Source organism: Ursus arctos, unplaced genomic scaffold (assembly GCF_023065955.2).
Source record: "Ursus arctos isolate Adak ecotype North America unplaced genomic scaffold, UrsArc2.0 scaffold_2, whole genome shotgun sequence".
In the NCBI taxonomy this organism is placed as follows: domain Eukaryota; kingdom Metazoa; phylum Chordata; class Mammalia; order Carnivora; family Ursidae; genus Ursus; species Ursus arctos.
In genome coordinates this window covers 99,089,022-99,102,959 of record NW_026622874.1, presented here as the reverse complement: position 1 = coordinate 99,102,959, position 13,938 = coordinate 99,089,022, and the positions used below count along the sequence as shown (strand labels likewise).

Genomic DNA, 13,938 nt, shown 5'->3' with positions numbered 1-13,938 from the left:
GCTTTACCGACATGGTAAAAATACTGAAAATTAAAAATGTTCTCTAAAATGAGACCGTGTTGGCTAAAATGTGTGTGTGTGTGTGTGTGTGTGTTTTAAAGATTTTATTTATTTGGCAGAGAGAGAATGAGCGTACCAGCGGGGGGTGGGGGAGTGGAAGGCAGAGGGAGACAGAGAAGCAGGCTTCCTGCTGAGTGAGCAGGTGCCTGGTGTGGGACTCGACCCCAGGACCCTGGGATTAGGACCTGAACCAAAGGCAGACCTCTGGCTGAGCCACCCAGGTGTCCTAAAATGTCAGTGTTTTCACTTATAATTTCAGTGTTAATGATGAGTTTGGGGCAAGATTCTTTTATCTTAAAAGACATTACACAGTCTTAAAGAAATGGAGGGAGGTGGTTCTTATCAAAGCTGCTAATATCACAAAAGAAGAGATAACCAGACAGGTGTCCCTCTGGAAGGACTAGCCACCACCACTGATGAAATGCTCTAACAAAACAGGCAAAGAAACAAAACATAATACGGACTCTGATCCAGGTCAAAAATATAGGAGAAAGGGGAATGCAGGGAAGGACACCATGTGGATGCATTCAGCGAAATCCAGCCTGGGGCCACCCTCCAGGGCCAATAACCTGGTTCTTCCAGATAAGTTACAAGGAAAAAGAGATGGGGAGACCTTGATACAAAAACTATGGTCATGAGACTCAGTGACCAATACAATGTATGGACCTGGCCTGGATCCAGATTCAAACTGTATTGTTTAATTTTTAATAAGACAATCAAATTTGAAGTGACTGGTTGATGATATTGCAGAATTACTGTCAATTTTTAAAGATATGATAACTGGTATTCTGGTCACGTAAAAATAAAAGGTATTATTATATTTTAAGTTATTTATACATGAGATGACGAAGTCCGGAATTAGCATCAAATTGATCTGGGAGTGTCCAGGAGCAAGATGAAAAAAGATTCGGGGGCGCCTGGGTGGCACAGTCGGTTAAATATCTGACTCTTGATTTCAGCTCAGGTCATGATCTCATGGGTTGTGGGATCGAGCCCCACCTCAGGCTCCATGCTCAACTTGGAGTCTGCTTGGGATTCTCTCTCCCTCTCCCTCTGCTCCTCCCCTGATCACATGCACACACGTGTGCACTCTCTCTCAAATAAGTAAATCTTAAAAAAAAAAAAAAGATTAGTAAATGAGTTGACAATTGTGAAAGCTGGGGGTGAGAGACATTATTCTTTCCACTTTTGTTATGTTTGAATTTTTCTCCCCAAAAAAGCTGGAAGGCACTATAGACAGGTCACACCAGAACAGTGTACCTTGTATTCCTGGATCCCGAGCTGCGTGAGATGCAGCTGTAAGGGCTTCGTGTCTGCCCCCGCCCCCTGCCCAGCAAAAGGAATTTATGCTTTTCAAAATGTTTTAAGATCAGTTATTTCCAAAGAGTCTGAATATTGTTTTAAAATGTACTAGGGGCATTTAATAAAACAGCATTTGATACCTTTGTCCTTCCAAGCAATTTCTCTTCCATGATGACAGAATGGAAAAGCTCCATTTTCAACAGCTGTATGTCATTCTTTTAAAAGTAACTGTTAGGTATCTGGAATAACTTGGAATGATACAAGTACGATGTATCTTATAGTGTGCTTATCTGAGAAGCCAAAGACTTTTTTTTTAAGATTTTTTTTTTTTTAAGATTTTATTTATTTATTCGACAGAGATAGAGACAGCCAGCAAGAGAGGGAACACAAGCAGGGGGAGTGGGAGAGGAAGAAGCAGGCTCATAGCGGAGGAGCCTGATGTGGGGCTCGATCCCAGAACGCCGGGATCACGCCCTGAGCCGAAGGCAGACGCCCAACCGCTGTGCCACCCAGGCGCCCCTTTTTTTAAGATTTTATTTATTTATTTGAGAGAAAGCACAGAGGAAGAGGAAGAGGGAGAAGCAGATTCCCTGCTGAGTGCAGAGCCTGACACGGGGCTAGATCCCGGGATCCTGACCAGAGCCAAAGGCAGACACTTAAACCAACTGACCCACCCAGGTGCCCCGAGCCAAAGACATTTTGAGTGAGATTGCAAAACCCTGCATTTCCCGGATCAGAACACACCACTGCAGTTTATAATGAGGTAGGTATATTCCAAAACACCCGAGGGCTCACAATGAAACGCGTGGCACATTTTTAAGAGTTCCCATTCCATGTAATCCAGAGACAGCACCCATGCACCATTCACAGCTGAACGGCCACCAGCAGCACTGACGATAGGGGCAGAGCTGTGGAGCCACACATGCCCCGTGAGAAGCAGGGAGATGCCTCTGCGTGTACTACAGAAAAGGACCATACAATAACCACACAACAAAAAACAAAGTAGCCGGGGATCAATGCACCAACAGTGCCCGGGGGCATTTCTGGAAGGAAGCTGGCATGAGCAGAGGCGAGGCAGGCTCTGGTACCGCCGGACCACTGTGCAGCCCTGGGCATGGAGCTCAGCGGCACAGACCCCAGAAGGCCAGGCCACTCTCTGACCCTCACCTCCCAGGCTCCTTCCCACCGCACTCTGGCAACTGTGCAGCCTTGCAGAGGTTTTGCCCCACCCCTGTGCCTCCTTTCCCGCCCTCCAGATCCATTTACGGCCCAGCCTGAATGCCAGGGTCTGGGACACCACAGCCCTACCATCACCAACGCCAGGAACTCCCCGCTCCTCCCCCAGCACCGCCACCTGGTAACCCCCGACTAGTTCATTACTTCTTGTCTGAGCCAAAGCAGCTGCATGGCGCTGGAGAAACCACCGTTCTGCCCGGCTTCGTTTTCAATCACGACCCAAACTGTACGTGGGCATCAGCATCACCCCTGTGTTCCCCGTTTTCTGCAGCCCACGTGCCTTCTCACGCTTCAGAACACCTGTTTCACAGATTCTCTTTCTTTACACTTGCTCGCTCTGCCCACCCTCTCCGCTAATGCCCTCGCTTCCCCACGAGAGCAGCCTCGTCACGCAGGAACTCCTCAGTCTGTGTGCACCTCTGCCCGTGCCTGCGGCTTCTCGCTCACCACCTTCCCTGCTCCCGGCCCCACACACCATGTGTGCTCTTCTTGCCTTCCCGGTCACCGTCCTCTTCTCCATCCTTCCCCTTCTATCCTGAGAAATCTATCCTGAGGAAAAAAAATGAGAACGCGGACCCCCTTTCTCGATTCTCTGTCATCCTGGAATCACAGCCTCGTTCACTGAGTGTGCCAAGTATGTGCCCTTCTCTGCTCCTTGTGTCTGGAAATCTCCTACCCTTGACCTCTATGTGATGGGCTCCTTGCCATTCAGGTCTCAGTTTCAACATCTCCTCGGGGGTGCAGACACCGTCATGCGCTGCTCAGATCAATAAGAAAACGCAGGGAGTGCTGCCCTGGGCTGTCCAGGCCCTTCGGGAAATCGTCCTGGCTAAAGCTCTCTCGCCTTGGATGCCGGTGATCAAGGCCTATCTCCCCTCACGGTCCAGCTCCTCCCCCATCCAGTGCTGCTCCCCTTCTCTCACTTTCACAGGTGGGGACCCATGGCGCTCTCTCATAAGCACCTGCACACACACCTGTGACATCCATGTGAGCCGTCGCTCCATCCGTCACCTCCCTCACCTTGTTTTAATTCTCTGCACAGCTTCCATCACTGTTACTGATTTTTTTCTCATTGTCTGCTTCCCACCACTAGAATATAAGTTCCACATAAATGGCGATAAACTGGTCCTGTTTATCTCTGTACCTTGGGAGCCCACACCAGGGACCGGTGCTTGGTAGACACAGGTGCCACAGGAATGACGGACTCTGGGAGTCCATGGCCTCTACAGGCTTTCTTATGGGGTTGCTGAGGATTACAGAGAGTGCACATGACACAGTGTATACCCAGTACCTGGTGCAAAATAAATACTTTCTGAAGACACAAAGATGAAGTTACCACTTTTAAACTGAAGCCTTCCTTCAGGAAACAGTATGAAAATTGAAAAAAAAATGCAGAAAAAGTGATGAGGAGACTGACAGACTGCAGCTAGGGCCAAAGGTGAGGAGAGAACACCTGATACCATCTGACAGACTACATTTCAGATAAATAAAACAGAAGGACTGAAGTCAAGGAAGCTAACCGACTGTGTGAGGAGGTGGGAATGCAGAAGACACAGGAGTGAGCGCCAGCCCCCCCCCCCCCACCCCCGGGGGACACCACCTTCATTCCCGGTGGAACAAGAGCCCACGCCCCCCAGATCGCCATTCAGTGTGGGGGTACACAGCACGTTACGCTGCAGGTCCACTCACAGGAGATGTGGCTTCTGGTTTGGACACCGGTGCTTTAAAGGTAGAAGTATTTTTGGAAACATCTGCTCTCTTATCTGCAGCCGCTCCCAGGGACAAACATTCCAAGTAATCGGGTGGGGGGATGACGACACTGCTTTTCTCAGCTAAGTTCACCGTGCTGATGCTTCTCACTGGGGCCGGGCTACCAACCAACAAGCAGAGAATACAAGTTACAGAAGATCGTGCCATCTGAATCCCAAACATCCTAAATACCCTGGGGCCAGAACTGCAACAGATGAATAATCAAACAGGGTGTGAGACAGGAGATTACAAGACATGTGTGTGTGTGTGTGTGTGTGTGCGCGCACACGCGCACGCACACACACAATACACATCTGTATAAAAAACACTGTAATGGTTTTTTTACTCGTTTACAAATTGTAGCTCAAAAAACCCCCCAGCTTAATTAAGTGCTGGCTGTCGATTAATTTAAGGAGATCAATATCAAAATGAAGACTATAGCAAAAGCCTTAGCAAAAGTGTGGAGCACTTCAGATTTGAAGCCTCCCCCCAAAACAACCCCTCAGCATTTTAACATCCTAAACACAATATCTAGTTTTATTGCTTGGCCCAGTGGCAGTTGAGCTGTTCTGCGAGGGATGAGGACACACAGATGACACTGAGCACAACTTGGAGGGGGGCATCAAGTGTGGCGCTCAAAGGTCTACAGGGACAGCTGGACAGGTTAGAGGGTCTCCTCGAGACAGAAAACATGGAGGATGAGGCAGCTTAGGGTAAAGATGAGGAGTGCGGTTTGGATGTGTCATTCCCTCCCTCCCTCCCTCCCTCCCTTCCTTTTTTAGAGAGGTGGGGAGGGTCAGAGGGGGAGAGAGACAGAGAATCCCTAAGCAGTCTCCATGCCCTGTGTGGAGTCCAGCACGGGGCTCGATCTCATGACCCTGAGATCATGACCCGAGCCGAAATCAAGGGTCAGACGCTTAACCGACTGAGACTCCCAGGCGCCCCTGGATGTGTCACTTCTGAGGACCCCTGGGGTAACCAACTATAACTGCTGATACACACATAAATATTCATAGCTGGGCGCAGGAAAGACTTTCCTGGGTTCCAGCCTTGGCTCTACCTTTCTGTGCCTCAGTGTCCTCAATTTTAAAGTGGGGACCTACCTCGTAAGGTTGTTAATGAGAATTAAACAAGCTAAGCTAGTCAGTGTAAGCACTTCGGCACTTCCTAATCGGTAGTGGCGATGATGGTCACCTTGGGTTTAGTGACCTGGCAGGGGGTGGGGGGGTGGGGGGGGAGGGCAGTGAGTGGTTCCAGAAGGCCGACAGGAGGGTGAGGAGCAGAGTCTGGCACATGTCCCCACAGCAGAAACCACAAATGGAACAACTGTGGGGTAACAGTCCCCCTTTAGTACTCTCCTACACGATAGGAGGTTTCCCCTGTGGGGTCACTACACATCTAGACAGAATTCTGATATGCCCAAAAACATGAGGTCAAAGGTGAGTTTTCTGTCACTGGGAAACGGAAGCCACAGTCAGGTCCTACCTTGGTGTGGGCGCACTCATGGCCTCCTTTGTATCTTCTTCCAGCAACTTTGTGTAGGATGCTGGGAACCAGCCCCTCCTACAGGTGAGGAATGAGAAAAAAGGCCTGGTTGTGGGGTCAGCGGCAGACAAGTGAAGGATAAGCACACTACAGAATGGCTTGGGGACAGCTCAGGGGCAGACAGGTCCGTTTTCACCACATCGCACAATGTGTATTTTATAGACAGCATTCGTTTTATTCGGATTACCTTTTTGGCTTTTTTCCACATTTATTTAATGGCTGAATAATCTACACAGAAAACCAATTTGACCAGCTTACAGTAAGGCCTGCACACATACTCGTGGTTAAAATGACGATGCTGGCATTTAAACTATTTATGAGTTAAATCTTAACAAAATCCATCTGATGTGCAGATTATCCTTGAGAAATCCAAAGTCTTTTTTTTTAAACCAAGAATTATTTAAACTACTTTCAGAGGTGATTTCATATGATCTGTTCAAGTATCAAATTCATCTATACGTGCACAGACATACAGAAAATAACCTGAGACGGAGTAACTCCAATTAACTATAAACTAGAACAATAACTGAACCATGAACTTAACTGTGGTAAAAATGCTCCCATGACCACAAAGACAATTTGCCACTAAGAGGAGATATGACAGCTCTCTGAAGTACGGGGCAGCCCTGACTGCTGTGTGGACAGCATCTGCCCCGAGACTTACACTTTGGTGGTGTCATGCTCTCCATAAAGCCAGCCGTCTTTCTCCTCAGGGACGAGCAGTGTGAGGATGTCTCCCTGGGCAAAGCTGAGCAAGGTCTGGTTCGCTCCAGCAGTGTGTGGAAAAATGGTTTTCACTTTCTGCTTCTTCATCATGTTTAGTCCAGTTGCAACAGAAACTGATCGCTGTAAACTGGGATCATCTGAAGAATCTGTTGCAAATGAGCACAGCAGTGATTGCTTTTCAAGGACTGATAACAAGTTCAAACAAGCAAACCCCAGAAAGCCACCCACTCTTGTCTGCCAGCACTCCTTCTACTGCTGCTGTGAGTGTGTCGTATTTCCACACCTTCGACTTTGCCTGGACGGGCAGGAACCGCAAGGAGCAGAGGCAGAACCACAGCCTGCGGTCTCTCACCGAGGAGGACCCTTGGGGCTAAACACTCTTTTCCAGGCGGAGAGGACACAGTGCGTGCCAAGTTTCACTGCACTCTGATTAATCAGAGGCCAAGTGATGCATGGCCAGAGGGTCTGATGCTCTTTGCCCTACTCCTCCAAAGCAAACCCCAAGGCCGTGCAGGGCATCAAGTCAAACCGCACTGCCCACGACCTGGACCACAAAGAACAAGAGGAGACTGGAAATGCAGACGTTCTCGCTGTGCAGCTGCTCACCATCTCACCTGGGAATGCAGCAAGAATGCGGTGAGGACCAGCACGTTTCCTGAACCCTCCCTAAGTGCCAGTCCACACTCTCAATTCTTCACAGCTTCTGAGGGACGGAGTGGTGATGGGTTGTGGTCCATAGTGACTCACCGGGATCTCGGCTAGCCGGCGGCATGGGATGTGGGTGGCCTGACTCCAAAGTCACTGCACATGTGAAGCATGTACATTTCTGTCTCAATTCCAGCACCAGCTGATATTTACCACTCCAAAGAAACAAAATTGCCATTCTGAAACTGTCTGGCTCTCACTCAGCAGCTGCAAATGCTGTAGTCTGTGGGCTCTCTCTAGCACACGGCTCCATCGCCATGACTCTCCTACCCAAAGGGCCTGTGAGATACCCCACAGACGAAGAGAGAGGGGTCTCTGGGTGCCAAAGACTGTCTACACAGAGCAGAGCCTAAGCAAAGCCTCCTGAAATCTCTGCGAACAGTAACTCATCCTGATTTACTGAAAAAGCATCAACAGAGTTAGGAAATTTAAGCAGTTAGAACTTCAGTGTCCAGAAAGCATGAAGTTGTCTGTTAGAGATGATGAAAAACACTAAGCCTACCGGTAAGATCAATAACCATAATTTTATCATGTGAACTTTTATAGTTTATTAAAAAGAAATTTTAGGGGCGCCTGGGTGGCACAGCGGTTAAGCGTCTGCCTTCGGCTCAGGGCGTGATCCCGGCGTTCTGGGATCGAGCCCCACATCAGGCTCCTCCGCTATGAGCCTGCTTCTTCCTCTCCCACTCCCCCTGCTTGTGTTCCCTCTCTTGCTGGCTGTCTCTATCCTGTCAAATAAATAAATAAAATCTTTAAAAAAAATTTTTTTATTACAATTGCCACCAAATATGGCAATGTGAGCCTCTTTGTTCATTATATTCCATTTTAAAACGTAAGTTTTAAATAGTAAGTTTCCTTCGTATAAACATTAATCAGTATATGCAATTACAATTTGTCAAAGAAATATGTCACTTATAAAATGTCTTATGGATTTACAATAAACCCAGACCTTTATTTACTTTGAAGTGTAAGTTTCAATAAGGCAGGGGCACCTGGGGGGCTCAGTCAGTTCAGTATCTGCCTTCGGCTCAGGGCGTGATCCCGGGGTCCTGGGACGGAGTCTTACATTAGGCTCCCTGATCAGCGGGGGCTTGCTTCTCCCTCCCTCTCTCTGCCCCTCCTGTTTGTGCTCTCTCTTTCTCAAATAAATAAATAAAATCTTAAAAAAAGAAAAAGTTTCAATAAGGCAATGTCAAATGTGTTTACTTACCTCTACCTGAGGGTAACATTTATCCAAAATATTAAAAAAAATTTAAAAAGGTATTTTTTAACCATGCTAATTTTATAGACTTTTTTTATTTGAGAGAGAGAGAGAGAAAATGAGGGCAGGGGGAGGGGCAGAGGGAAAGAGAATCTTAAGCTGACTTCACGCTGAGCCCAGAGACTGATGCTGATGCGGGGCTCGATCCCACAAACCTGTGATCACGACCCAAAACCACGAATCAGATGCCCAACTGACTGCGCCACCCAGGCACCCCTAAAAAGGTATTTTAAAAGAAATCAAAGTAAATATCTTACCTGTTGAATTCTTTATCCTTTCCGAATTCTGTCCAACTGTTGCTGGGTTATTAAACATATCAATCAAAGGACTAGTATACGCTCTGGCTGAAGGAGCTGGGGGCACCTTTGGCAAATATTTAGAAAGAGTGTCATAATCTTTCCCGACCTGTGAAAAATTCCTCATTAGTTTAATATTAGTGTAACACAGCAATGGAATTATAGAGATTCCCAGAGCTGTTTTAACACGCTTTAAATTCTTTCTTCCCAAGGTTCTCTTAGTTGGATGGCAATGCCCCAGTCTGAATTATTATTTCAAGAATATCACATTTTTTTTATATTCGTCTTCATTTTTTTAAAGGCAGTTCTCCCCATTTCCCACCACCCCCTGGCAACCACTAATTTCCTGTCTCTAGATTTTAGGTTCCCTCTTAGATGCTACTTAGCTACAGGATTCTACTTTTCTTTCTTTCTTTTTTTTTTTTAGATTTTATTTATTTATTTGAGAGAGACTGAGAGAACGAGTGGGAGACGGGGCAGAGGGAAAAGCAGACTCCCTGCAGAGCAGGACCCTGGGCCCTGGGATCATGACCTGAGCCGATGGTAGATATTTAACCGACTGAGCCACCCAGGCGCCCTAGGATTCTACATTTAAAATAATTTTTCCAAGGAATTTTGAGTGCATTGCTCCATTATTTTCTAACCTCTTGTTTTGCTAACAAGAAATCTAGTACCTGTGGAGTTCTCTTTTCTTTGTAATAACTTATCTCTCCCCCTCTCTGGAAGTTTTTAGAATTTTCTCTTTACTCCCTTCTGCAACTTGACCACACTCTATCAAGGTTTTGTTTTTTTCCATTTGTCCAGGCTCACTGCGGCTGCTGTGTTGACGACCAGGCAGAGTCGACTACAGTAATCTCTGCAGGGACCATAGTCAGGGCAGTGGAGTGAGAAGTGGGTGGACTTGGGCATGCTTTGAAGGTGGAAACAACAGGGCATGCCCAGGGGTTGGCTGTGGCAGGGAGGGAGGGAGTAGGGAGAGAGAGGGAGAGAAGTCCATATTTGTGCCCGAGCTACTGGAAGGATGGCGCTGCCATTTTCTGGATGGAGAAGACTAGAGAAGCATGTTTAGAGTGATAAAAATCAGTTATTTGGTTTTAGACAAGTTGAATTTGAGATCCCCATTAGACATCTGGTGATGATTTTGAGAAGGCAATTGGGTATTTCCAACCTGTCTAACATTATGTTTACATCCTCTCTCTGTTTTTGTTCTGTGTTTTGGGAGAGCTCTTTAGATTAATTTTCCAAGCAGTTCCATTCTGTTAATGAGCCCATCTACTGGTGTGGGGGTTTTCTTGTTTATGTTTTTTTTTTGTGGGGGGAAGGGGAGGGAAAAATTTAAAAAGCTACTTTAGAAAAATTTCAAGCATGTACAAAGGAGAAAGAACAGCACAATAAATCTCCCTGTACCCAACACCCAGCTTCAACAATTATGAATTCATGCCCAATATTGTTTCATATATGCTACACCCATCTTCCCCTGTGCCTGGAATATGCTGAAGCAAATCCCAGACATTTCAATTGTGAATAATAATCCATTTTTAATTTTCAAAATCTTTAGTTGATTTTCCCCTGGGGATGTAATATCTTTTTGTCTCTTTCTAAAGATTTCTCTTCTGCCCTACTGCCTCTGTTGCCTCCAATATTGGTTATTCCAGCTTTTTCCTTTCAGTGTGTCTTTTCACAATACTGTTTTTCCTCACTCGTTCAGTGATTCCTGGTTATCTGTCCATCTCTGTATTGTACGGCATTCCCTATTCCTTTGCCTGTTTATCAGTCTGTATTTTGCCTGTTCTTGTTATCACAGACTACCCACAGTAAGGTGGGGACAGGGAAGACACAGCCAGGAGGGTGCCTGGCCTCCTCTGTGGAAATACAGAGTTTTGGTCAGTGGACAAAAGCCCCTGCTGCCTACTGTTTAGCACAAGTGGGACGGGGGGAAGAAACCAACCAGCTTAAAGGATGGGAGTCATCTAGAACCGACCACATCTAGGAATGCCAAGTGCCATTCTCGGCCCCCTCTGACGCCCGCTGGCTCTGAGCTCACTGCTGTGCTCTCTGCTGCAGTCTTGCCCTGCACGCTCTCGGGGCTGAGATTTTCTTCTCTCTTGATTCTCCACACACCAATCTTGCCTTTCTCTCTTTGAGACTCCTTCAGTGTTTCTGGCCCCCTGACAGCACCTTCTCTTATTCCCCATGCAGTTATGGATCTATTCTGTAGGCTGTCGACTGGTCTTTAGCAGCTTTGTTTTCATTTCAAAGGTGCGGGTGGACCCATGTGTCTGAACTATCCACTGGATCCAAATCTCCATGTTTGCGAAAAGTAATAAAGCCGAAGTTCAAGGAGCGGCAGACTACAATGCTTGATTTCATCATCTTGACTACTTCGGTGGCTATTTTTTCTGAAGTGCCTTATGTTGTGATGAATGGCCCCAGAGTTTCGCTAATTATTCTCTAAGACACCTATGCCTCCTTCACTGGGAATAAACTTAAAAGTTGGAATCATTACAATTAAAAACAATAACATTTCCAAAACAAAGATACTAGAGTGAACACAGCACTACACAGTGCTGGGCACCACACAACTCATTTCAAATCTGAAGGTAAGGGGATCAGAGTGAGACAAGGAAGGCCCTGGAAGAGGGGAGGACCTGTGATGGCCACCAACGAAGGCCTTCGTCCTTTGTGCATATGTGGCCCAAGCCCTATCAGGAAATACACAACTGAAATCTCGGAGAGAACCAACTCCTACCACACTGCTTCTCTCAATCATCGGCGAGGGCTGGGGCGTCCCAGACACGGGGGTAGAGCTTGGGGTCCTTATCTCCTCGATCATACTCATGATCTTCTCAGGCACTTTGGTAGCGTCACCACAGGTTTCTTGCCAGTGAGGCAGCTTGGAATTGAGTAATTCTGCAGACTGTGAATCCAAGAGAAACACAACAAAACACAAACATGTACTGTTCAAAGAGCTGAGAAAAGTTACATCAAATATCAGCGATAATGTTTTACTGGCTTACCACCAGAAGTGTGAGAGCTTTGTGTCAAATTCAGTGAGTACTTAAGCATCTATGAGCTTCCGCCCTGTGTTATGTGCTGTGAGAGCTGTAGGCCCTTGTTCTGCAGGAGCTCACCCCCTCCCTCGGTGTGAATGCAAGAGTTAAAAGACTGACGCAGAACAAGCTCAAACACGAAAAGGGAAGGGTTGAGCAATCTTATTAAGCCCCACTGTTTCCCCAGTGGCCCCAGAAATGCCAATCAGTGCTTTCTTCCTCCCACTCCTAAGACAGGGCAAAACCCGCACCCCAAACCACCTACGGCCTCGGACTGTGGTCCTGACACACTGATTGCTTGGGCCTGCTTTGTCCAAGGAGCCACTGAAAGGACTGAGATGCTGTAGCCAGAAAAAGTGGAAGGCACAAAAGCGGTTTTCAGAGAGGTGAAGACACTTCCAGTAGAGAAAAGCCGACTTTGTTTATGCTAAAAAGCGTAAGTGGGATCCAGGGTTAAACGTAACAGTCTGCCACCAACTAGAGCTCTCTGCAAATAGGCCAGGTTGCCTTGTGACACAGTGAGTACCCTGTCACTGGCAGGGCTAGGCCACAGGAAGAGCTTCAAGGTCACCTGACCTATGACTCTGCGCCAGGAGGACACCCTCACCATGGAAACAGACACTGCTAAACTGATCATCTAATACTGCAATTCTTTCCCTTCCTGTAACAATGTTAGATCTTAGGGATTTAGATTTGGTAGATGAACAGTCCTTAAAGTTGTAAAAACTTTATGGAATATATAACATATGACCGATGCATGCATACAAGGCCAAGTTTTTGTCCCCTGAAAAATAGGAAGTCACCTTATTTTCAAACTCTCTCGAAACTTCTACCATGGAATGCTTTCTAAATTATCATAAATAACAATCAGTATTTGACTTCACTCAATGCGTGTCTTGGATGCTTACACAGGCCCCCAAAAATGTATAATTAAAAAAAAAAAGGAAAGGAAAAGAACATATATTTTGTAATGATTCCTAGGGGTAAAACCTCACAACTGTATGTGCCGGAAGGAGGGCAGCAAAGCCAGTTCCACAGGTGCTGAGATCATGAGGAAATACCTTGAAGAGGAATGAAAAAGAACCACAACTGTCCCGATGCTGTAAATGGGTCTGTGGCTGGGACAGAACTCCCAGGGACACCTCTGTACATGGACTCCCAAGGCGAACACTCAAAACTACCCAGGTGGGGTGGGCCTGGGGCCTGCTGGGGCTCATCCCATGGCTCTGGCGAAGACACTGATGCCGAGGATGCATCAGAAAGAGTCTGAGAAAAGCTGACTCATAGGTGAGAAAAGCTGACTCATAGGTGAGAAAAGAAAAAAAGTACTAATTCTCAATCATTAAGCATTATATTATGAAAGATTTTAAATATGGATATAATACTAATTACATATTATAAGTAATATTTAACCATTTCACCTACATTTCTGAAAGTTTATATATTCAAGTTGGCCAAAAGCTCTTTCTTTGGCATCTCTTCTCATTGACCAACGAGGCCCGTCGCTTTACACTGAGGCACATATGGAAGGTGAAGCATTTCAAGGGTATTTGAATACGAAATTAAATCATTAATAATGCAGCAACACTTGCCACCACACACCCACCTGTAAGTGATAATAATGTAAATGATTTGCGAAGCTACAGTGTTTGTCAACCAGAAAGCAGAAGCGCCTTTTCTCTTCAAGTAGAGCTTCTTTGCAACCATCTGCAATAAACTTCTGGATTTCGCTCTGGCGAGACATAACGGTTTCTACATACTAGGAAAATAAATAATAATTATACAAGTATGTCATGAGGAATCAAGTAGCCGCACAGTCAGACATTTTTATCTTGTGCCATCTTTACACTTGGTTTATTCTGAAATGGAGTAAACACTAAATGCAGATAAACATGAGATAAAATAACAAAGTTGTAACCTGACCTGAGCAGGTATCATCATTCTCATTAAGATCCCTGACTCATGGGTGGAAGGACGTTGCCAAAAGCCTTACATTCTGCGCTGGGCA

At 46.3% G+C, this 13,938-nt stretch overlaps 1 protein-coding gene across 1 annotated transcript in view; it reads right to left on the bottom strand.

Moving 5' to 3' along the window:
* Window positions 1-13,938, bottom strand: part of BAIAP2L1 (BAR/IMD domain containing adaptor protein 2 like 1) — a 91,494-nt gene that overhangs the window by 10,554 nt on the left and 67,002 nt on the right. Inside the window, exons 7-12 of the mRNA XM_026516268.4 lie at window positions 13,537-13,689; window positions 11,630-11,797; window positions 8,842-8,989; window positions 6,557-6,764; window positions 5,833-5,910; window positions 4,288-4,468 (exon numbers count right to left, since the gene is read on the bottom strand). Of these exons, the coding sequence (XP_026372053.2) occupies window positions 4,288-4,468; window positions 5,833-5,910; window positions 6,557-6,764; window positions 8,842-8,989; window positions 11,630-11,797; window positions 13,537-13,689 (936 nt within the window). The remainder of the gene's footprint in view (window positions 1-4,287; window positions 4,469-5,832; window positions 5,911-6,556; window positions 6,765-8,841; window positions 8,990-11,629; window positions 11,798-13,536; window positions 13,690-13,938) is intronic.